The following is a 22,079-nucleotide window of genomic DNA, read 5'->3' on the forward strand; positions in this document are numbered from 1 at the left end:
GTCTTGATATTTCTGTCATGAGCTAATCTACTAAAGAGTCTTAATCATTCAGATCAAACTCTCTGGTAACCTAGATGAGGTAACAGTCTTCAAATGACATCTCCATGGTAACAGAATCTACATGTAGCATGTTGAAAAATTAATTAGTAACCAAATTAGATTATGACAAGGAGTGATAATACAGAGGACTTCTTTATTAGAAATTCTTGTGAAAAAAAAAATGAATTCTTCCGAGAGACATGTCATTGATTATAGGCTGACCATACAAGAGATGTCATTTCGTTGAAGCAGATGTAGATGGCTTTTTATTGTTACATTAGACAGACAAATTCTGATGATCCAAAAGAATCAGATTATTGAATACAGAGAGGCTGTCATGCACACACTGAAGCCTTGCACAATCATCGGAGTGGCAAAGTGTCATTCCCGCTAGACCACTAGAAAACCTAGTCTCTGACCATAACAGATCAAATAATGCTACCCTAGGTACTGGCTCATCTAATTAGGTGTTGCCATTCTCTCCTACAGTCTTGCTCGCAAAGGTGTGAATACATTAGAAATATTTAACAGACTTTGATGGATGGAAACATTTCTGTGGCTGCATGGATGAGGTTTTTATGCCAAATCTGTCTCTAGTTTCTATCACATCATTGAGAGGTATCAGATAGATAGAAGAGTTCATTTCTAGTGCCACACACATGAAACTTTATCATGGATGAATTGATTATGAAGTGCGCTCAGATTTTTAATAAAAATATTGCATGTTTAGCACAGCAGGTGTTGTTTCATCCAGCATTTCATTTAGAGCCAATGTTATGTTTCTCTTGTGTCTGGTACATTGGTATTAATAGTGATCTCTTGAACATTCATCATTAATTAATTTGTTTAACTTAATGAAGAATATCCTGTATGATACAATACATTCTTTCACTTCTTTCCAACAGAAGTGTTTCTAAATGAAGAAATTGGTGGAAAAACATATCAAATCCTATTAGGTGCATGACTACTTCATGGGGACAGATCAAAGAGGAACAGAGTTATTCCTCCTGATCATTACATCACAAACTCCCCAGTCAGACATAATTACATCACAAGGGAGGAATGGGGTCAAAATTGGGAGGATTTCTACCCTTTGAAGATCCATTTCTTCCTTGGTGAAGTCATTGTGGTGGTGTCTGCTCTTTTTCAATTTGTATGTCAACCTTTTTCTTCTGATTAACTCCTTTCTCTATCAAATTTTCTATATCTCTGATTGCTGTACTCCATTAATTGTTAACTTAAAGCACCACCCTTGCAGTCTTTGATTCAGAAATGGGATTCCTGGCATAGATTCTTTGGTGCTGTCTTCTCCAATCCTCTCAGTACTCTTGGTGTCCTGTACTTCATTTGTATTTGGAATACCAGAATCCAATACAGATTACCCAGTGATTGTTAGAAGACATCTATTCAATTACTTCTGTACATTTTGCCATGAGAACCTTTGTTCAAGGTCCAAGGAATGAAGGGATGTTGCTAATTTTGAATGAATTCCTAAGCTATGTCTTCAACATTGCCAATCATCAAGAGCAGGGCTTTGGAACTGATTGATACCATTTAGAGTAGCTGCTTTTGGAACTTGTGTAATGGAACAGAAACACCCAGGCCATATGTAATGTATCTATGATCTAGTATGGATGGTCAGCGAAACCCTGGTTTTCATATTGATCAGATATGTTTTGGAATCTACAGTGATAAAAGCTTTGGATAATCACAAAGCAAAGCAAGCCAATCTGATTGCCATTATCAATTCTTTTACAAAGGAAAGCCAAGAGAGAGGGGGTTCACTAGGAGAGAGTTCTCCAACCAGGGAACCTGGAGACCATCTTGCCACCATGTTGTCAGGGGGTCATTATGACTAAATTAGCAGCTTCTGGTCAGTATACATCAGTTGATAAGCCAAATGGACTTCAAGTGTAAACAGTGACAGATTTGTAAACAATATGTTTCAATGGTAATTACCCACAGTTGTATAGTTTGGGAAAAGGGGTCATAGGTTGTGTTGCTGATGATAACCATCATCTGCTTGGAATGACTTTTTGTCATATTAGCAATCTATTGTGTATGGTTTACTGTGGGGTCAAGAGCAAATATGTGACATTGGGTCACCAAGAATTGGTTTTGTCTGCATTGTATATCAGATCCTTATGCTTATTGAAATGTTTGGCAAAGATTGAACTGGGCACAACAGAAGTATATCCATTTCTCTGAAAGGCCTGATAGCCATTGCATATTAGCATGTGTTTGTTATACTGAGATAAGAGAACACAAAAAAAGCAGGGAGAGTTTACAGAAGTTGTAGCCATGGAATGTTTGTCCAAGGCAGGCTAGACAGGAAAAACACCAAGAGCATGGGTCATTCTGGCAGACAAGAAGAAAAATTACACTGACATGAAATGTATATAGGTTTGATTAAACTTCCCCATTAATGGCTAATTTAGATATGACAGGTATGCAGTCTAGGCAGTGGGCACCAGATGGGGGTAAAGCTAATGGTAGTTCTACACTTTTTGTCTGCCATGTAATTTTGTCTTTCATTTAAATAAAAGATAAGGAGTCAAAAGTCAAGAAAAAATTGTTATTTTCAGAGGGGGGAATTTATATGAAAAGTAGATAATCAAGTTAAGTTACTATATCTGAAGGGTGTTATGAATCACAACAGCTAGTATGTTCAAGAGGCAATTTTTTTTACTTACATATTTGCAAGCAATCTATAAATTACAAATCTCTCTTATCAGGAGTATTTCTTTAACAATAAATGATCAGGGTAAACAGATCAGTGTGTAGTAACAAGGCACCCTGTTGATCCTACATTCAACTGGAGTAGCAGATGGAATGCAGCTCCATCTTTATCTTTCTATACTTTGTAAGGGGAGATAATTCAAGTGTTGCACAAGGTCAATAGCCAAATACTTCATTCACATCTTTGATGAAAAATATTTTTTAAGAAGGGAGATAACTTGTGAACATTAAAAATGAACTTTCATTTCTTTGTGACAGAAAATATGAGAATTTTAAAGAAAAATAGAATTTTGCTGGTTTTACTTATTTGAAATATTAGGTTTACATGTGAACTCTTCTGCTAATTAAGGTCTTATATCTCTCCCAAGAATTTTATGCATGCTTATTTTTAGTTTTTTTTAAGTTCTTGAACAACAGATATTGGTGGAATTGTGATAAAAAGGGCCATCTTTAGGGCAAGTGAGCTGGCTGGAAAATTATCAGTTTATGAGAATGAAAGATAAACTGTGTTTTCCCTTAGTTTCTGCCTCCATTTTAACATAATGAATTGTGATGCCATTGAACCATGATTGTGTGCAAGAATTTAACCAATTCTATATCTCTTAATTAACTCAATTCATTAAATTAATGATTTAAACCTGCGATAGCTGATAGTGGGAATCAGGACCTCCCCTAGTATAGAATCCCTGTCAGGAGTCATGTTCTGGTAATGGTAGTACCCCTGATTGTGTAACCCAGGTGCGTATAGTCAGATAGTGACCAGATAATGGCTATTGTATTCTCCAGTGTTTTATGGATAATTAAGACCCAATTTTTACATGACACTAATCCTATCTGCACTTAATCATGATGGATACTTATCACATTATCAGTTTGTATAGGAAACTTCAGAATTTTAGTGGGGGCAGAGAAAAATATATTGCTTGCTGAGTCTACCCAAGTGCAATTTGCAAATTTGGCACATCTTCTGGAAACAAGATGTGTAAAATGTTTGAGAAGTTATGTAGCTATGACACTGATCTTTGTAAGGCTCGAAGACCAAATTATGAAGAATATGGTAACCTTCGTGTTAAGTATTGCCAAGCAATACTGTGTAGGATTATGTATCTGAACTCAGTTCTGTCATAATAGTGTGGGATGGGGGAAAATTGAAGTAATGAAGAGAAAAGTAATGGTCTGGAAAACTGTAATTGTCTGCAAAAAGGATTTTTATAGATTTTTAAAATTGTTTGTCAATCTTTGAAAAACTGTATGTTAGATTCTGTGGAGTGTAAATTGTTTGTATAATCAAGATTTTCCATTAGTGATCAATTCCCCAATTGCATTAAATGTTTTAATTGGCAAAAGATTCAAGTAGATACATGGACCCAGATTTACATTTTATTCCCATTCTAGGAAAAACTACAATAAAACTGAATTGAATGGGTGTGTGTGTAATTATTTTCCATTAGATGTGCTCTGATCGGAATCCAAAATTACTTATCTGACTACCAAGTGATCCCAAAAGTACATTATAAACACAGTTTAAGTACATCCCAGGATTTGCTTAAGCATTTCATACTTGTAAAATAAAAACATGGATGCTGTTTTTCGTTATCCAGGAAAATGTCCAAAGAGACATCTTCATTTGATGCTAAAACATATTGCAGTCAGTTTATTGCTAAATACTTTGTCTCATAAAAGATTAGTGTCCTTACGATGCCCTTATAGTTACTCGGTGTTTTAAAACAACTTTGGTGGCTTTATGTGTTTAGATTAAATACACCAGTATATTGTTTAGATCTCACAGATTTTTGCAGGTGTTTGACCGCAAGTAGAACTTGTAAAATTACACTATTTTGATAGAAAGAATAAGGTGCAAATATCTTCAGAATCTAGATACAGTGTTGATTTATAAAGGCTGTCAACTTCCGTTGTTTGAAAGATCTGTTATCCCCAACAAGTATCTAGTTTTCAAAAGAAAAAAAAATAGTATTCCATTTAACAGTGTGTCCTACTTTGTGTATCAAAAGTGGAAATTTGATAGACAACGAACTTTAAAAATATTTTTTTCTCAACAAACATGATGAAAAAAAAAATTCAATTAAGAATGACGTTATCAGACGTTACAATCATCTCATTATTCAATGATTGTTTTCTTTAAGTCAATTGAGAAGGGTCATATTTTCCTAAGACTGTGACTTGCTGACTTTTGTATATACCCTTTCTTGCAATGGCCAAGCTAGAATCTAGAGAGACAAAAGACCTTGTCAACCTTCCATCTGGAGAACAAAAGAACAAGTTACAAATGCATGGCAGAGTTGGGTAAAGGCTAAGAATTCTGCATACAGAGCATTGAAAACCATTCAATGGAGACACATAATATACAATGTAACGATAACCATCAGTTATTTTTCGTACAAGTATAAACGTTGTTTCTACCCAGATTTTGACTCATCATTATTCCACTAAATCAGAACGTTAAAAAATCCTTGAGTTGAAAAAATTTCCCCTATCCAGTCAAGTCATTGTGTTTGGTCCCCTATGCATGTTTCGTTGCTTGTCAATGTGTGGTTTTCTTGTATTTCTTGACTATTTAAAGCATTCTTGGCAAACTGCTGATAAACTGATACAGATCTTCAAACATAAGAATGTAAATTTGTGTGCTTTTATTTGCAGAAAATATTAAAGAAATTAGATATTATAATTTTAACCACAGAAGACCCCACAATTCATTCTCTTTTTTCGGTATTTTAACCATGCACATGATTTGATTGAAATGGTTTTATGATGGTGAAATTTGGGAAGTTTTCATGATAAAGCAGGTGGCATTTTGGGATCAGAAAATCATGTTAGTTGTCAAACATCCCAGTGTACACTGATTCACTCTCGCTCGACAAATCTCATCAAATTACCGAGCATCATGCAACCTTTCCTATCCATGAGTGCATCCTGTTGAGAAGAAAACGTGGTAAAGTGAGAATATTGCAGAGATAGGTTTTGTTTTATTTCCTTTTTTGTCTTATTTTCTGTCACTGAGAATGATTAGCAGTAAATTAAATGTGCAAAAAATTCTGATTGGAAATGCATCAAAGTTAACTCATGAATCAAAGTGACATATTGGTAAATATTGGATATTTGTTGTGTATCATATTTCATTGAAATTATTATAACTCTATTCACTTTTCTTTACAAAAAATCAGCCTGAAGAGGGCTTGTTAATACAGAATAATTATTGACATTACAGCTTTAAGCCTCACAATTTCAACAAAAAGAACCATTGCACAAATAGAATCCTTCAGGAAATGTGTATTTAATTCATCGATTTTGATGATACTTGACAAGGAGGTAATTCTTGTCAAGTGGTCATTGCACAGTGTGGTCTTTTTTTTTTTTTTTTTAAACAGAAATGACGTTAAAACTTTATAGATACCAATTATGAAATGATGAACCTAGACAAAGTTATTTTAAAAATGTACTTTCCCCCAAAAATCTCTTTCATCAAAAGTGCAATTGACGATAGATTTAGAATGCTCTATATAAAAGAAATAAAGCAGATGATAATAAAATAAGATTTTTCCATTGTACTTCATTCTTTACTTGTACTTTAAAGTCTTCTTGATCAGTGGCTGTATAAATCTGACTATTCAACAATGCAGGGAAATTTTTAAGGGAAAATAAATTATGCAACTGATGTAAATCTTTGAGTGTGACAATGGTGCTCTCCAGAGTAGGTCAAGTCACTGCTGAGGACCACAATAAATAATTTAAATGGATTTCTTGCTTGTCATACAATTATGAGTGGACAGTTCCCTAATAAATAACATAATTTACCTACTGGTGTAGATATGTTCAGGTCCAGTCAAAGTCTGACCGCTGTCTATTGTAAATGCCTTCACCTCTCAACATCTGGGGCAGTAAAATCTGGGGGTCTTTTGAAGTGCTATAGGAACAAAGGTGAACAATGGCAAATTTAGAATGTGTATCTTGATAAAATCAGAATTTATGTTTCTCTTTATGGGATATTAACATTAAATGGGTGAAGTTTAAACTGGAATGAAATATAATTATGGAACAGGTGGTTGAATGGCATCAAGGACATCTTTTCTGTAAAGGGAAAACTGATATGAATAGAAATGGAACTGTTGCATGTCTAGGGGTAGTTTGTTCTTGTTTCAAAAAATATTTTACCTTTACCCCAATATGAGAGAGAGAGGGGCAGAGGAGAGAGAGAGGCATGAGGACTAACTAATGACTTTTTAAACTTTCTCAATGTTAACATAGAGACATGATCAAAGGGAAATCCAAGGAGGGACTTAGGCAGAAATGTTTGTCTATTATGTGAAATATGTTGATATAAACCCAGTCTTCTAAGACAGCACAGATAGCTTGCTTTATCACACACTTGTGTATTGAGCAAGTGCAATGACTTTTAAATCTAACAATTTGTGACGTTTAAAAACAAAATTACATGTGTGTATAGTTTCATCAAACAACCTTAACATAGAAGCTGAAGAGTAAACAGATCCGTGGTGTATTACAATGACAATATTTTCTTTGTAAACATTGGTCTGTTGCTTACATAGATCACAATTACCTCCCTTTCGGTCAAATCCAGCTACAATTTGAGCATCTTATCTCATCTCAGACAAGGAAGCAAAATAATCTGTCAATTTTTTTTTGTAATATCATAATCCAAGACATGAATTAGCATTCAGAAAGAAATTGGAGATATAATTTGGATAACAACATCATGGTGACCCTTTAGTGGTGGCTAAATTCCCCCTAGAATCTTCAAGGGGACCAGAGTATCTAATCAAAACCATAAAAATTAATGGCTAAAAGTGGGTATAATGTAAAAATTAAATTATATGGAATTATTGCCCATTTATTGACCGAGAGAAGTGTGTAAAATTTTCCTTATTATCTAAAAACACTTGATTGATTAAGGTTTTCCAGACCTTTTCCTTTGCAGCATATTGTTGGCTTTTTCATTTTCATGATAGATGGGTCTCATACATGGGGTATTGGCAGAACCATTCATCAAAGTGTGAACTCTCTGATGGTTTTTGCTAAGGTCGCTCAATTTTCACGACTTGTCAGGGGAGCCATATATCCGTTAATATTCTAACTTTTATTTATCTTCTATATGATATTCGGGGGTCAAATTGGGGTGTCTTTTTCCTGAATTTATAATATGGACAATTTGATTGCAGGAAACAAGAGGTCAAATAAGTGCCTTACTCAGCTTCAAATGGCTTGAATGCATATGATTGGAATTTGGTCATTTCTTTGTGGTTGTTTCTTTGTTGTTGGTGGTTTTTTTGTGCTTTTTGATGAGAGAACACATGGTTTGATTAAAGAAAAAAAAAAAAAACCCAGATAGTATACAGGTTGTGGGGCATGTTAACAGCTGAAACCGAAAAACTATATCACTTGTTTATTTTTTGGTGGTTCAGATGAGTTGAGAATGAATCAAAGACAAACAAACAGATTTCCAGAGAGTATTATACAAGTCAATAAGCAATCACTCAAAAGCAAGTCTTAATTCTTGTGGCTCAAAAATAAATACTCTGGATGATAATGAAAAAATGTGTATCACCTAGTGGGAATACTTCACAAACTTGAATGTCAGATTTATTTTTTTTAACATATACCGGTATATATAATAAGATAAATGACATCTTGTAAAGGATTATTTCAATGAATTGTTTTTTACAGAAATTAGTTTTGAGCATTGACTAAATTTGTTAGTGGTTTTTAAGTCCCGTTTTATAAGGTTTATGAACAGGTTGGGTGAAAGATCGAATACTACTGGTCAAGCCTGTTTTAATTTTGAAGATCATTTTACTGTAACTTACAAATGGTGGGCTCTAAACACCACATGACACTTCATAAAGTTCCCATAAAAACCTTGTACTCATCTACAATCCCTGGGGACCATTTGCAACCACAAGAATGATTTATCTTTGGAAGGATATTGAAATTTTTTTTACCTGTGGATCTGATTGATTGATGTACATTGTTCAATCTGACTCAGAAGAAAGGTGGACTGAAGCATTTACTCTAAACATATATTAGACATCTTTTAAATGCAGTATTAGGCTGACATCAAATAAACTATGAGAAATAAAACCATTTGAAATCAAAATGTTTTGTGTTTTAACAGCCATGTGTCAAAACAGAAACTCAAAAGTGATTCAATTAACAGGTGCCTGAAAATTACCTTAAACAAAAGAGAGTAAAAATGTTCAAGTCCATAAATATTATAAATCTCTCAATATTACAGTCCCTTCAAAGAGTCTCCCAGACATATTAAAATGCATAAGTGAGGTGTGCAATTGACTAAAATCATAGAATGTAATGTGGGACTTTGTTCTGATAAGCAAATAAAAAAAAAGGTTTTTCTCCTAACTAAAAAACTGCTCTTTCATGTTTCATGAGAAACTTTGCATAATGTATTTTAAGCTTCTTCTAGATACCTTAATATATGTACATGTCCTATGGAATTGAACAAAGAGCAGGCAACATCTATCCAAGAAATGACACAGTGATATATGTACAAACAAGCAATAGATTATTTTAACAAGGATGGCCAGAGTATTCCCATAGAAACCCATACTGCATGTACCTGTGTTTGTTTGTTGATCTCAAAATCAAACAAAAGACAAACTTTTCTCTTTGTAAACTCATCTTTTTTGGGGTTATGCAGGAAGTAGATTTGATGGATTAGGGATTAGTGGGGGTTTAAATTCTGAACAGGGACTTGATGTATGACATCAAGCCCGTCTAAAATTAAAATGGGGGTATTTTTAAACAAATTATTTTAGACAACATAGAAAAAAAACAGACATGCATTTGCAAATCTGTTCAGTATTCTCTTTTTTATTGTATGAAAAAGAGCTTTGGTCCTCACAAAGGGCTGAGAAGTTCTTTTGCTGGAACATGCACAACAGCTGCAGTAATTTCTCATTGATTGTTAAATAAGCAAAACAAATGAAAACAAACATTGTGTGCATGAGAAGACACAGTTTGAAGCTGCCAATTTGATGAGCATGTACTATGAAGAAGAATTTAGTGCAGTGACCCACATTCTTCTTCATTTTCTTAGTCAAAGGCATTCTTTGAAATCAGAGATAGATACCAGGATTGGGTTTTAAGGAATATCTCTGTTCTCACTAACTAATATCTCTTCCAACCTCAATTCTTCAATTTATCTTGATTACATGTTTTAAAGGGATGACTTGGAACATTAGTTATAAAGTGAAAGTAAAGTAGCCAGTTTATCAATCGTATGAACAGGCAGGTTGATGGAGATGCTTTAGCGAAGATGATAGTGATTACATTTATTTTGCCCATGAGAAGAAATGGTTCTGCATCTCTCATCATCATATTTTCACAACTTAAAAACTGTAGTTGTGGTAGTTATTATGGGCAGGGTGGAAAATGCATTGCTGGTGCAGTGACAGATTGCATTTGATGTGTGTAAACATTCTGTTTATTAAGATGTTCGTCTGTAGACAATAGGTTCTCATCAGGAACTTGTATTCATTCAACACATTCGGTTAACAAGAGGCTAAGATCTCAATGATGGTTTCTCTGGTTCCTGCAAATTGTTTTCTTTGTCTTTGTTTTTCCAATAAATACAGTCAAACTCATTGATAATGAACTTAGTTGTAGAGAATACCTTGTGTTTTTCCAACAAATACAGTCAAACTCATTTATAATAAACTTAGTTGTAGAGAATAACTTGCTTTAATGATGTTTTATGAAATAATTCTAATAAAAATGAATGGAATTTGAATTAGATGTACCAACTGTGAATAATGTGTAAAGCTGGTTTGAGTTTTCAATGTTTTATAGTCTCAGTTTTCTTTTCATTAAAACTACACTGTTCATGTGAATCAAAATCAAGAATCCATATGGCAGTAATGCTGCGATTCCCCCACGCCACACCCAGTATTTAATTTACATTGAAATTATATAAAAAGAAAGCAGCATGTAATAGACTTCTAAAAATTTCTGTTGCTTTAAAACTGTCTGATTCACCGTTTGAAATTTTTTTTTCTAAATCTTGAATTTAAATTCAGACAATATATTGGCTTTTGCAGACTTTTCCTCTGACGCTGCATCTCTTGGGAAGAGCCGCTTTCAGGACATCCCAGCATTTGTAGAACACCCTAAGGAAGTGGATTATGTAGTTCGGAATAAACCTGCCGAAGTCTCATGCAAAGCCATCAATGCGGTCCGCATCAATTTTCGCTGTGCTGGAGAGTGGTTGGAGCCAACTAGGATGGAAAACATAGTGGATCAGGAGAAAAGCATAAAGATTTTATCTGCCATTGTCCTTGTGGAGAGAGATGATGTGGACGAGTACTTTGGAGGAGATTTTTGGTGTGAATGTTTCGCCTACAACACTCTCAGTGGGACTAATGGATTGGGTGGAGTCAAGAGTAAAAAGGGCACAATTAAAATTGCATGTAAGTATGAAGAGTTAATGCAAAGCATATTTATGGTGAACTTAGCTATCACATATTCCTGCTTGTAATTTCTTCACCTAGCACATAAAATTTATGAATTGGATTTCATTATTTAACTTGAATTTTGTTAATTTTAATTGTTATGCAATCAAAATTGCAAAATATACACATTCTCTTTTTTTTTTGGGGGGGGGGGGGGTTGAAAGGAATTGCTACAATTGAAAATGCATGCAAGAGTTCAATTTCAAATTGCAGATCATTTATAAAGTATCTCTCCATTGTTATTTCAAAATGCTTAATAAGGTACTACTCTCATGATTAATTCTGTAATTGTCCAGCCAATGAAATTAGAACAAACACCTGCTTCTGGGAAAGAAAATTAACCATAAAGCCATGAGGACAGCAATCAGAAGTCCCCCCAATTATTCTCCCAAATAAAAATAAACCCCACCTGCCAGTGAGGGGGATAAATGGCCCGATTTTCTGTAATGTAAACCAGCTCAATCAGTTTATGCAGGCTTAATGGGGAAGTGTGCAGACATTTGATGAAATGTTCCTGGGTGAACTATGCCATGCTGTGGGGGAGTTCCTCTTCACAGCAGGCCAGAAAGAAATTGATTTCAATAAGTCTGTGCACACACATTTAAGAGGTTTACTTTAATCCTGCTGAGAAATTGATTTGAAATTTGCTTGATAAACCTCCAAGTTTAAGTTGTAGGTTATCTCCCCTCTATCTAGGGATGGATAACATTTTGAAAGTAATATGATCAAATGTGATAACATATTCTTGATTGATGTGAATTTTGCCAGAGTGATAAATGCTTATTTATAAACATAATGTTAAGATTAGCTCAGAAGAGGGGATTTTTCTATGCTTCCTGGGAACAGGTGTGGTTAAAAAAAAAAGGTAAACAATGAAGTGCAGTAGTGTCATAGATTATTAAGACATGATTGGTTAATCCCTCATGGCTTAACTTCTGGAGCCTTTTGAAATGCAGATTCATGAATATAGTAAAACAAGGTTTCAGAAATCACCAGTGATATCCTTTTTGGGGTAATTCATTATGACCTTGTAATTTCATTATTTTCTACCACTGGGCGAAAAAGTTGTGACTTCATTTTCTGCATGATTTTGTTACATCTTTGTTCACTATAAACATGTCACACGTACTGTAATTGTCATATGCATGTTACTTGTCCATATTTTTAGTTACAACTTGTACATTTCACATTTCAATTTTTATTGGAAGAAAATTAAAGAAAGTGACTTCTATGGATTGAGGAATACCTTTTTAATATGTAGGATAACAGTAAGCATAAAATGAAGGTTGCAAAATTCAAAATCGGTGCAAAGTGAGAAAACATGAGTTTGATGAATTAAAAACAAAGTGCGCTGTTGTGTGGGCAGCATGCTTATGAAAAATTTAAAAGTTATGCATGTAAACTGTCAATTTGAAAATGATGGATTGCATGGTAATTGGGAGAGGGAGACAATGATTGAAGTGGGGGGACTTTGTCACCACTTCAGGACTGTTGACATGGCCTCAGCTCATTTGACCACACACTGATGGATTGCCTGTACCCATTCACTTCTTGTCTGTCAGCACTAGAGGTTTTGAAACAAAGAACTTGTGAGGGAACAATTATCTTCAGTTACTTTTTCCATTGACAAAGGCAGAGTAGAGAAAAAAATGAAGTTGTTTTGGACGGACTGAAAGGGAGTCAACATCATAACATTTGGGAGGCTTACTGAAAGGAGTTTCATGTATGTAATAACCTCAGAAAAAAACTCATTTACCAGAGCAAAAGAGTTCTACCACCTTTTTCTTCCAATCTTTCTTTCATTACACATTGCCATTTTTACGACTCGCAGCTCATAAAACTTTTGTAACTTCTCTGAACTGGGAACAGTCATAGAAGTGTTGAAACATTTTTCTAACTTCTCTATTAAGGTGATGTAAGCCCCCAGTGAAGTATGAATATAAATCAATGTTGGGGAAAGCATAAAATTTCTGTAACTTGAAAGCCACCTTTTACAATAAACATACTGGTCTGGTTAGGGAATAGTTCATTCTTGAATTATCGTAACAATGTTTTCAATTTGCAGGCAGTTACAGCTATTGAATTTTTAGATAAACTTTAGTATGGGGTATTGTAATTTATGTTTTTCAAATCCTGCTGTGAGATTATTAACTAAGCATTATGGGTGATTTTTTAATTATTTGGTAATCCCACAGCAGATGCCAGAAGATTTTGTCTACTTTGTGTATCCTAGCAACTAACTTGATCTGAATCACCAAGATGTTTAAAATTCATTTTAAATCATGGAATAAGAGAGATGATTGTTGGCACATGGTTTCCTTTGACCATCCGATGTTGTGTATGTTTCAAGGGGGATTTTCTACAGATTATATCTGCCTTTCTTCTTTCATCTTTGCCCCCTTTAAAGATGCTAAATATGCCATCAAGAAGACAAAGAAGCATGTTTTTGACACATGTTTTCTCAAGATGTACAGCAGCAGACACTGAAAAAACAAATGTCAAAAAAGTCTCTTTTGGTCAAAATTTATGAGTAACAAGTATGCTAGCATCAAATTGTTTGGGTTTCTGTAAGTTGAACTTGGCCATAAGGCCATATGGTAATATAGCCGCTTGATGGTTCTGGATCATGCACTAGCTACATGTAGTTAACCTGCCTATGGATATCATCTACTATTTTTTCTTTAATGTTTTAAAATTCTTAAAAACTTGTTTTAATAGTGTATTTTGAAGTCCACTAGATAAATCATTTCTGCAAAGTAATATCTATTAAAAGTGCACAATTCCATGGACAACTTCCAGAGAGGGGGGAAAAACTTCAATGCATTTAACAATTTCACATTCATGACATAACTAAGGAAGCATGGCTCTCAAACAATGCAGAAATTGGAGAAATGATAAGTCTCCAGCAGCTGTATTATATATGCTCCATGGATTCATCAGCATTATCATGCAATGTTTTGATGACAGAAGAATATTTGTCTAGATGTCTCAAGCATGTTTTTCTTATCCAACAATAAAGCTAAGGGATCCCCTGAAATCTTGCATATGCTGTATTTCAGACACTGCTGATTTATGAAGTCTTTCAGTACTGAGACACTGTTCTGCCTTACTTTTTCTGATTTGCTTGATTATGTCATTCTAAATTTTTTGATGAATCATAAATCATACAGAGATTTTTTTAGTGCCCATTTAAGGTCTCTTGTACAAATCTAGTGGATGTTGTTTGTTCTTCAAGAGATGGAGTTTTGATTTATAACACAATCTTTAAAAAAAAGTATAACATGCAAATCTTCTTTATATACTGGTTCAGACAATTTAACTTGAGGAATATTTTAGAAATTGAGGTAATAATCATACTTTTAGAATTCCTGAATTCCAAACATGAGTTCTTTGGGAGAAACACAGGTAGCAATTGCAGATAGAGAATATGAGGTACTAGTATTTAGTTTCTTTTCCTTGGCTGACAGAACAGGCACAGCATGAGCCCAGCTATTTGTAACAGTGGTTTATTTGTTAATGTTGTGGCTCAGTAGATTGATAGTTTGTGTGGAGGGCACTGCAGTGTATGTGAACATCTGTTGAAGCAGGGTGTACCGTATGATCAACAGAAGACAGTTACTACAAGATCAGAAGTCTCTGTACTGATGGATGACTTTTGATGCCACCAGGAGGAGAAGCCATATACCTCAACTGCTATCACATCTTTCCCAGAATGCTGATAATATAAAGCATTGTTGCAATAGGCCACTGAGCAATTAACACCAATATTATTCATGTGTTCCACATACTTTAAGTTGCTAGCAACAAATGCACACTTGGTGCATTGGGGGATTCTTGACTTCTTGGATTTGATAAATTAATCATCTGTCCCCTCCCCCTCCCCAGTATAGTTGCACAATTTTCAGAAACACATTAAAGTAACATGCACTCTTGCCAGAGACACATTAAAAGTGTTAGCAGTTTTATGACGAGCAATTATCAGAAAGGTACATGAAAAATAGTTGTTTGGCTGAGGGAGAAAGAGAATGTTTGAAAATGATAAATGAATGTTAGCACATGAAGAACATATTTTTAGCCCCTGTTTTCTTTCAAAGACAAGTGACATTAGTGGTTACCAAATTGAAATAAACCAGACAAGAAGTATGTCCTAAAATCGGATTGGCTTTGATCCTTCATGTTGTGCCCATGTTCAATATTTGCTGATTCCAGTCCAAAAGCCCATCGTCGTAAACGAAGAAACAATGTCAAATGGAATATCCGGGGCCTGGGTGTATTTATGTGCCCGATTTGCATGTAATTGTTGACTGTTACTGATAACACAGCATTTATGGTAATTGTGCCGGCGTGTTACCGGTCTGTCATTTTCTCTGTTTCACCAATGTGTTACTGTCGATTTTGGTCACACTTTGAAATGTTTGGCTGGATCATTCGTGATCCCTAATGACTTTGGGTGACATTCCAATAATGTTTTTCTTGAGAAAAATGATCCAAAAAATCATTTATTCACAGATGTTTATGTGTATTGATCAGTAAAAGATGGCAGAAAATTGCTTGAATTAATGTACCCAAAGATGGCACTATTTTGCTTGCTTCCTTGGTGCATGGTATTTTACCAAGCAATTTAATCAATACAACACAAAATCGCAACTTGATCAATGGTAAATATGTCTAAATAGCGTCTTAAAGGGCACACTGGAGCAGAATAAATGCATCTGATATAAACCTCATTAAGAAGAATGATTTTCAATCTAGTTTGATTGAAATCCAATAATAGGATACTATTGAATGAGATCTGCTGGTGTATTGGAACAATTTAGCAAAGCAGAGAGTCCTTCATTACATGGCAGTGTTTACTCTGTGATGTGTTGCCGTGACCTTTGATCACATTTAACCATTCCGTCTGTCTTACTCCAAACTCAATGTTTAAAGTTTTCTTTCCAAGTAGCACAGGTTGTTGACACTTTGATTTGAGGTATACAAAGAATTTACTAAAAAAAAAAATTTTAAAACACACACACAGATTTCATGTACCAGGGTATTTTGTTTGATAATTGTTATTTTTGACCATTAATTACCACAGTTCTAAAATGCACCTAGTGCTCGGCCCGCATTGCACTATATTGCATTCAAATATGACATATGATAATAATAGAGAAAATGTTCGTAATATTGTTACATGGTCCCAAGTCTAACCAAACTTTTAAAAAATTTTGTGTTTGTTAAAGTGAAAAAAAATTTACAGTGAACTTGATACACCAACCAGTCACAAAAAAAAAACACAACACAATAAGGGACATTCATGAACGGGGTGGAACAAGCAATGAAAATGGAATGAATAACCTTTAATGTTCAAAATACCTTAATTACAACCAAATTTTAATGTGACAAAAATTCAATTTAATATCTGTGGTGTCTATGCTTCATTTAGCATCCCCTTAGATGCTATTTTCCTTAAATTTCATACAAGATGTCTTATTCACATTTTTCTATTTGATTTTGTAATTGCCCCACAGTGTGTCAAAAGAAATTATTTCCTAATCACTGGCTCAAAAAATAAGCTTAAATAGAACCTGGCAGTGTTAGGGTGTCATAAGCACCTATTCCTTTTGGTGATTTTGACCTTAAAAGAAATTCATCATGGACTTTTGGAGGAAAGTCATTTGCAAATGTGTCCTAACCAAATAGTTTCGATTATATTTGGAGCAGAAGTTAAAAAAGTTACCAACTGTTTGTTGTCCTGCCTTGGCAAGAAATAATTCTGTGCTTGTTCGTGACTTGCACTCTGTTGCAGTTGGTACAGAGAACCTTAAGTAAACAGTGCCTGTCAAAGAATGCTTAGGTGTAGGATAATTGAATCTGTGTATGAAAAAATGTTATTTTAAAACCCTCCCCCTTATAAATTAAATTCTAATCGATTACTACATTATACAAGAAGATGTTGAACTTAATTTTCACCTTGGCATCGTTTTATGAGTTTACGACAATGCGGCAGGTAACATTCAGTATGTTTCAGTGTTTGCTTAGGTGTAATTTGGAACTGAATTCAAACAGTTGAAGTGCATTCTCTCCACAACCAAAAATTTTATTGCACGCACCTGTTTAAATACAAAAAAAAGACTACCACCATTCCAATTTGAATGAGCTGCTATCTATTTTTTTCTGCCTTTCTTTACAGCAAGGTGCAAATTTTGCAATGAACCCTTTTAAATTAATTTTCCCTCTACAGCACTAAATGTCTGCTGAAATAAAAGGTAGTTTTATTTGCAAAGCAACTGCTACTTCTAAGTAATAGCAGAGGAGGTCAGACATTTATTCTTATATTTCAAAAAAACCTTCCAACTCTTCCATTACACGGGATATTCTTGGCTATGTCTGTCATTGTTGGAAGCTTTTGAAACTGATGATTTCCTTGTTCAGGACCCTCAGAAGATTTAACAAATTTCCTCCCACTCCCTCAGTCCCACTAATCTTGCTTCTATTTCACTAAAGAGGAGGATACAATCTCAATGATATCTTTTTTGTAAAACTGAGCTTCAGTTATAAATCTTTGTTAGCTATTAATTGTACTGAAATTGTCCTAAAATACATGTAAATGAATAGGCAAGACATACACAGAGACTATATTGTGTTAGTTAAGGATACTGTGCTAATTATTATATCTGTGTTTTATTTCCAGTCTTGAGAAAGAGATTTGAAAGACAACCATTGCTGACCAGAGCTAAAGTGTCTACTGATACAGAATTGTCCTGTTTACCTCCACTGGGTGAACCTTTACCAGAGGTAGGCCAATGAACAAAATTTACAGTGAAACATGCTTCTGCCAAAGACACATAAGGAAGAAGTCTTCCTTTAATTGTCACCAAAATATGTAGAGAGAGAGAGAATTTTACTGGATGTAATGAATTATGGTTTAAGTAATTTTGACCTTAGAGATTGTTTTGTGACATTATCATGGTATCTGCCTGTGCAAGACCAATCCATACTAAAGATAAAACAAGAGTTAAAGCAGAGAGCGTAGCATGTTGCTGAATGTTGATCCCTTAAAAAAGTTCTTGACAACAAACACCACATGCATGCTAGCAAATAACCATTTCACTCAAGGATTAAGTGCTATAGGAAAAAGTCTTGCTACATTTTTTAGATCCAAAGATTCAATAAATATGTGTGTGTTAATAATCCTTAGTTTAAAAAATACATTAGGCCAAATGGAAAAGGAAAATTATGAAAATTTTTGAGTATGAAGTAGGTAAAATTGACATAAATTACAGAATATCTCTTCTACAATCTGCATTACACGGGGAGTTTTATGGGTTTTATGCATTAAGTTTTGCATTAGCATATGCACCAGGGTTTGGAAACAATGCTTTTTTCTTAACATTTTTAGATATAATTTCACCTGTCATCAGGTTTCTGGGAGTTTTATTATTGGAACACCTGCCGAGGTATATACAATTCCAACAAATTTCCGAATTACCAGATTAGTTCAGAGAGCACAAAAGAGCTTTTATGGTCAAATCTCACAGATATACACATACATTTTAAAACTCTGTTTACGTAAAAGACACTTCTTAAAAAGCCACCATTAATTGAGTTGTGAGAAAGGTTTCTTTAGAACTTTGTATCACAACATAAAGTCTGTTGTGGATCAAAGCCAATGTCAAACCTGTTGCCATGTTTGCAGAAGATTACAGGTCCCTTTTTGCATCAAGTTTGCAGAGCATTGTTTTAGAGACCGGGCTTTCTCTCCAGCATGTATTTTCCTGTGTCTAAAAAACGTGGGAGGGGGAGAACTTGATTGATTTCTTAATTTTTATAACTAACCTGGGTCATTGATGTAAGGAAGACTGCAAAAAAAAACAAAAAAACAAAAAAACCTAAATCACACCACATTAGGAATAAGTGTACCAATAAATGCCTTTTAACATTTCATTCATTCAGCTTTTGTGGTCTTTATGAAATTTGTAATTAAACCATAAAATGAGGCTGTAGAACTATGCGGTCATATTTAAGATTCCGAATATTTTATATGTTTTAAAGCTGCAGCAATTTTATAATGCAGTTCAACAAGTAAATTATAGAAAAATGGGTGGCCAGAAACACCATGTCTTTTTGTCTAACTTCAATAAATCGGAAGTCTTGCCCAATCATTACTGTTGAATAATTGCTTTTATATTGTTGAAATCTTCCTGCCACGAACTGAACTGTCAGCTAGTATTCATGGATGTGATATAATAATTGGATGAAGCTGTATTTAACTATACCATTTTCTTTTAAATAAAATCAAAATAGGTTATCGCTTTCAAAAATATGACGTTCTTTAATATGAAGTTAATTCTCAGTCAGAACTTTTATTCAATGCTACAAAGAGAGTTTTAGAAGCATTTAAAGTTGACAAAGTACACAGTAATTTAATTTCATTTTTTTCATATCAATTTTATGATTGAAGGAAGTTAATTCTAGTTAGAACTGCTGAATTGAAATTTCATATTAAATGAAATTAAAATAAATTTTTGAATTAAGAATTATATTTGTCATATTTGAAAGTCAATTTTGGGAGAATGTTATCATGTTTGAAAAGGAAAAAGGGCTGCATTTCATCATACAAGTGTCATTCCAATGTTACACTATGACATAAACTTTTGATCACAGCAGTTGTTGACAGTCAGAAATATATATAGGCTTATAATCTCTAACCTCTTGTCAGTGTCTTTTTAAAGTGTCAATATCAAAACAGCTTATTTTGGGATAATTTTTTACCTGTTAAAACACTTAACTACCCCACACCTGTTCTTAGCCTAGTTGACAGGTATCAGGATTTTCCTATCTAACAGTTCGTAATCAAGTCCTGTATCACCCCTAACTTAACACACCTGAGGAACTTGTCATTGCTTTTGTGACAACCAGACTTGTGCTTTTAGGGGCACTGATTTTGAATGCGGCAAAAATCTGACGCCTTCTTGCCACCCAAATGCAGATGGGTTTCCTCTGTGAAATACTGTACAGTTTTTGTCAATTCGTCAAAAATTTGACATGTTGAACATAAAGGTTGGGTTCATTCGAGTGTCACCTTGTACATAACTGTTGTTTAGATCCCTCATTTTCTTAGATTGACTGATAGATTTTTTAACAAAACACAGTGGCCGAGAAGAATTCGAGAAAAGGAAATGGGGTGATTGCATTACTGGATATGAAATCGAGCTTTTTTCATCAGGTCTTTGGTCTTTAAGAATTATGGTATATTGTGTTCTGTATGTCAGCTCTGTATTGTAATTTTACACCTGGATACCTCAGCTAACATCCATGATGGTCCTTTAGACATTCTTTGAGGCCATTTGTTCCTCAGTAAACATTAAAATTTTATCCATTCATCAACAATTTTAATGTTGGGGGATAACATTCATAGCAATTTGTGGTCATTGTGCTGTATTAACTTTAAGATAGGATCAATGATTACCCTCTTTAGCTAAAAAATTGCCTGCTTCTTTGTCAGTTTCTCATTTCCAAATAGCTCTGAAAAAATCCTCTGTTTATTTGATGTTTTATTCTTAGTATTAGATATTTAGTGCTCTTCAAGACTTTTACAATTTTGTTTTTAAGCAAATTAGATTTTTCTTAAATCACTGTTGATTCAATAGCTTTCAACTCTCTGAGGATTGCTTTCTGACAAACAGGAAGGGATTTAGATGGAAGTTTTAAATGATAAATTTTTGCAAAAAAAGCTTGCAACTGCAATTTGTACACAAGCAAATCCTGATCCTCAAAACCTGTGTAGATCAAATGCACCTGTATCTTGAGATTACAAGATAGAGATATACTCCCATTAAACATATACAGTCAGATCAAATTTTGAATCGGGTGCAATATTGAATAGTGATACATTGAAATTTGTTTAAGTTTTGAATATGACTGACAAATATTAACATGGAGCATAATATGATAAAAGTTAATAACTTTTGATGTTAATTTTCTAATTTAGCATATTTTGGCTCTTTCTTCTTTCAGGTGTTTTGGTTGAAGGACAATATTGAGATCAACGTGAAGAATGATGATAATTTCATCATCTCTAGTGAAGGAAACCTTCTCATCAACCAGGCTCGCCTCAGTGACAGTGGCAACTATACATGTGGAGCTAGAAACTTAGTTGCCAAGAGGCTGAGTGAATCGGCACCACTTATTGTTTATGGTAAGGGTCAAGGTCATTTCTTGACAAACATGTTCATTTTGATTTCAGCAAGTGATGTTGAAGATTTTCAACTAAAATGAAATAATTGACACCTTTACAAAAACATTTTTTTAAAAATTTACCTTGATTTCAGAATACTATAAATTGTATACTGTTTATTTTCCAAAAAATATTTTTACACTTCTGCCACACTCCTTTTGCCAGCTTGTCATGCTATATTTGATTTGTTGACTTCTTCCTTCATCGACTTCTCGTCATATTGGTTTAGGGGTCTGCTAGGGAAACGGCAGGATAACCTTTGACCTGGAAGAAAATAGGCCATGATGAATGTTTCCTGCCCAGGCCTAAATATTGACAGCTTAAGATAAATATTTTCCTTCACTTTGGCTTTCATTTTAGAACAGATATGAAATGTGTTTTAAGACAATTTTTGATAATGTAAACTTTTGGGGTTAAGTTCACAAGAAGTTGAAATTCTGATAGATATCATAGATTATAAGCAAGTGCTGTATGGTCAGAAATGGAATCTTGGAAATTTTACTTAATGGCCCATTGACCAACTTCTGGAAAAAGTAACAAAAAAACGACAATATATGATATTTTTCTTGAACTGTAAA

At 34.1% G+C, this 22,079-nt stretch overlaps 1 protein-coding gene across 3 annotated transcripts in view; it reads left to right on the plus strand.

Annotated features, from left to right (window-relative positions):
* Positions 1-22,079, plus strand: part of LOC133184285 (netrin receptor UNC5C-like) — a 73,371-nt gene that overhangs the window by 24,706 nt on the left and 26,586 nt on the right. For all 3 annotated transcript variants that reach the window (XM_061319281.1, XM_061319282.1, XM_061319283.1), the window contains 3 exons: positions 10,869-11,237; positions 17,956-18,059; positions 21,282-21,462. In XM_061319281.1, the coding sequence (XP_061175265.1) occupies positions 10,869-11,237; positions 17,956-18,059; positions 21,282-21,462 (654 nt within the window). The remainder of the gene's footprint in view (positions 1-10,868; positions 11,238-17,955; positions 18,060-21,281; positions 21,463-22,079) is intronic.

This window comes from Saccostrea echinata, unplaced genomic scaffold (assembly GCF_033153115.1).
Source record: "Saccostrea echinata isolate AGI-Se365-2 ecotype Australia unplaced genomic scaffold, CSIRO_AGI_Sech_v1 ptg000010l, whole genome shotgun sequence".
NCBI lineage: Eukaryota > Metazoa > Mollusca > Bivalvia > Ostreida > Ostreidae > Saccostrea > Saccostrea echinata.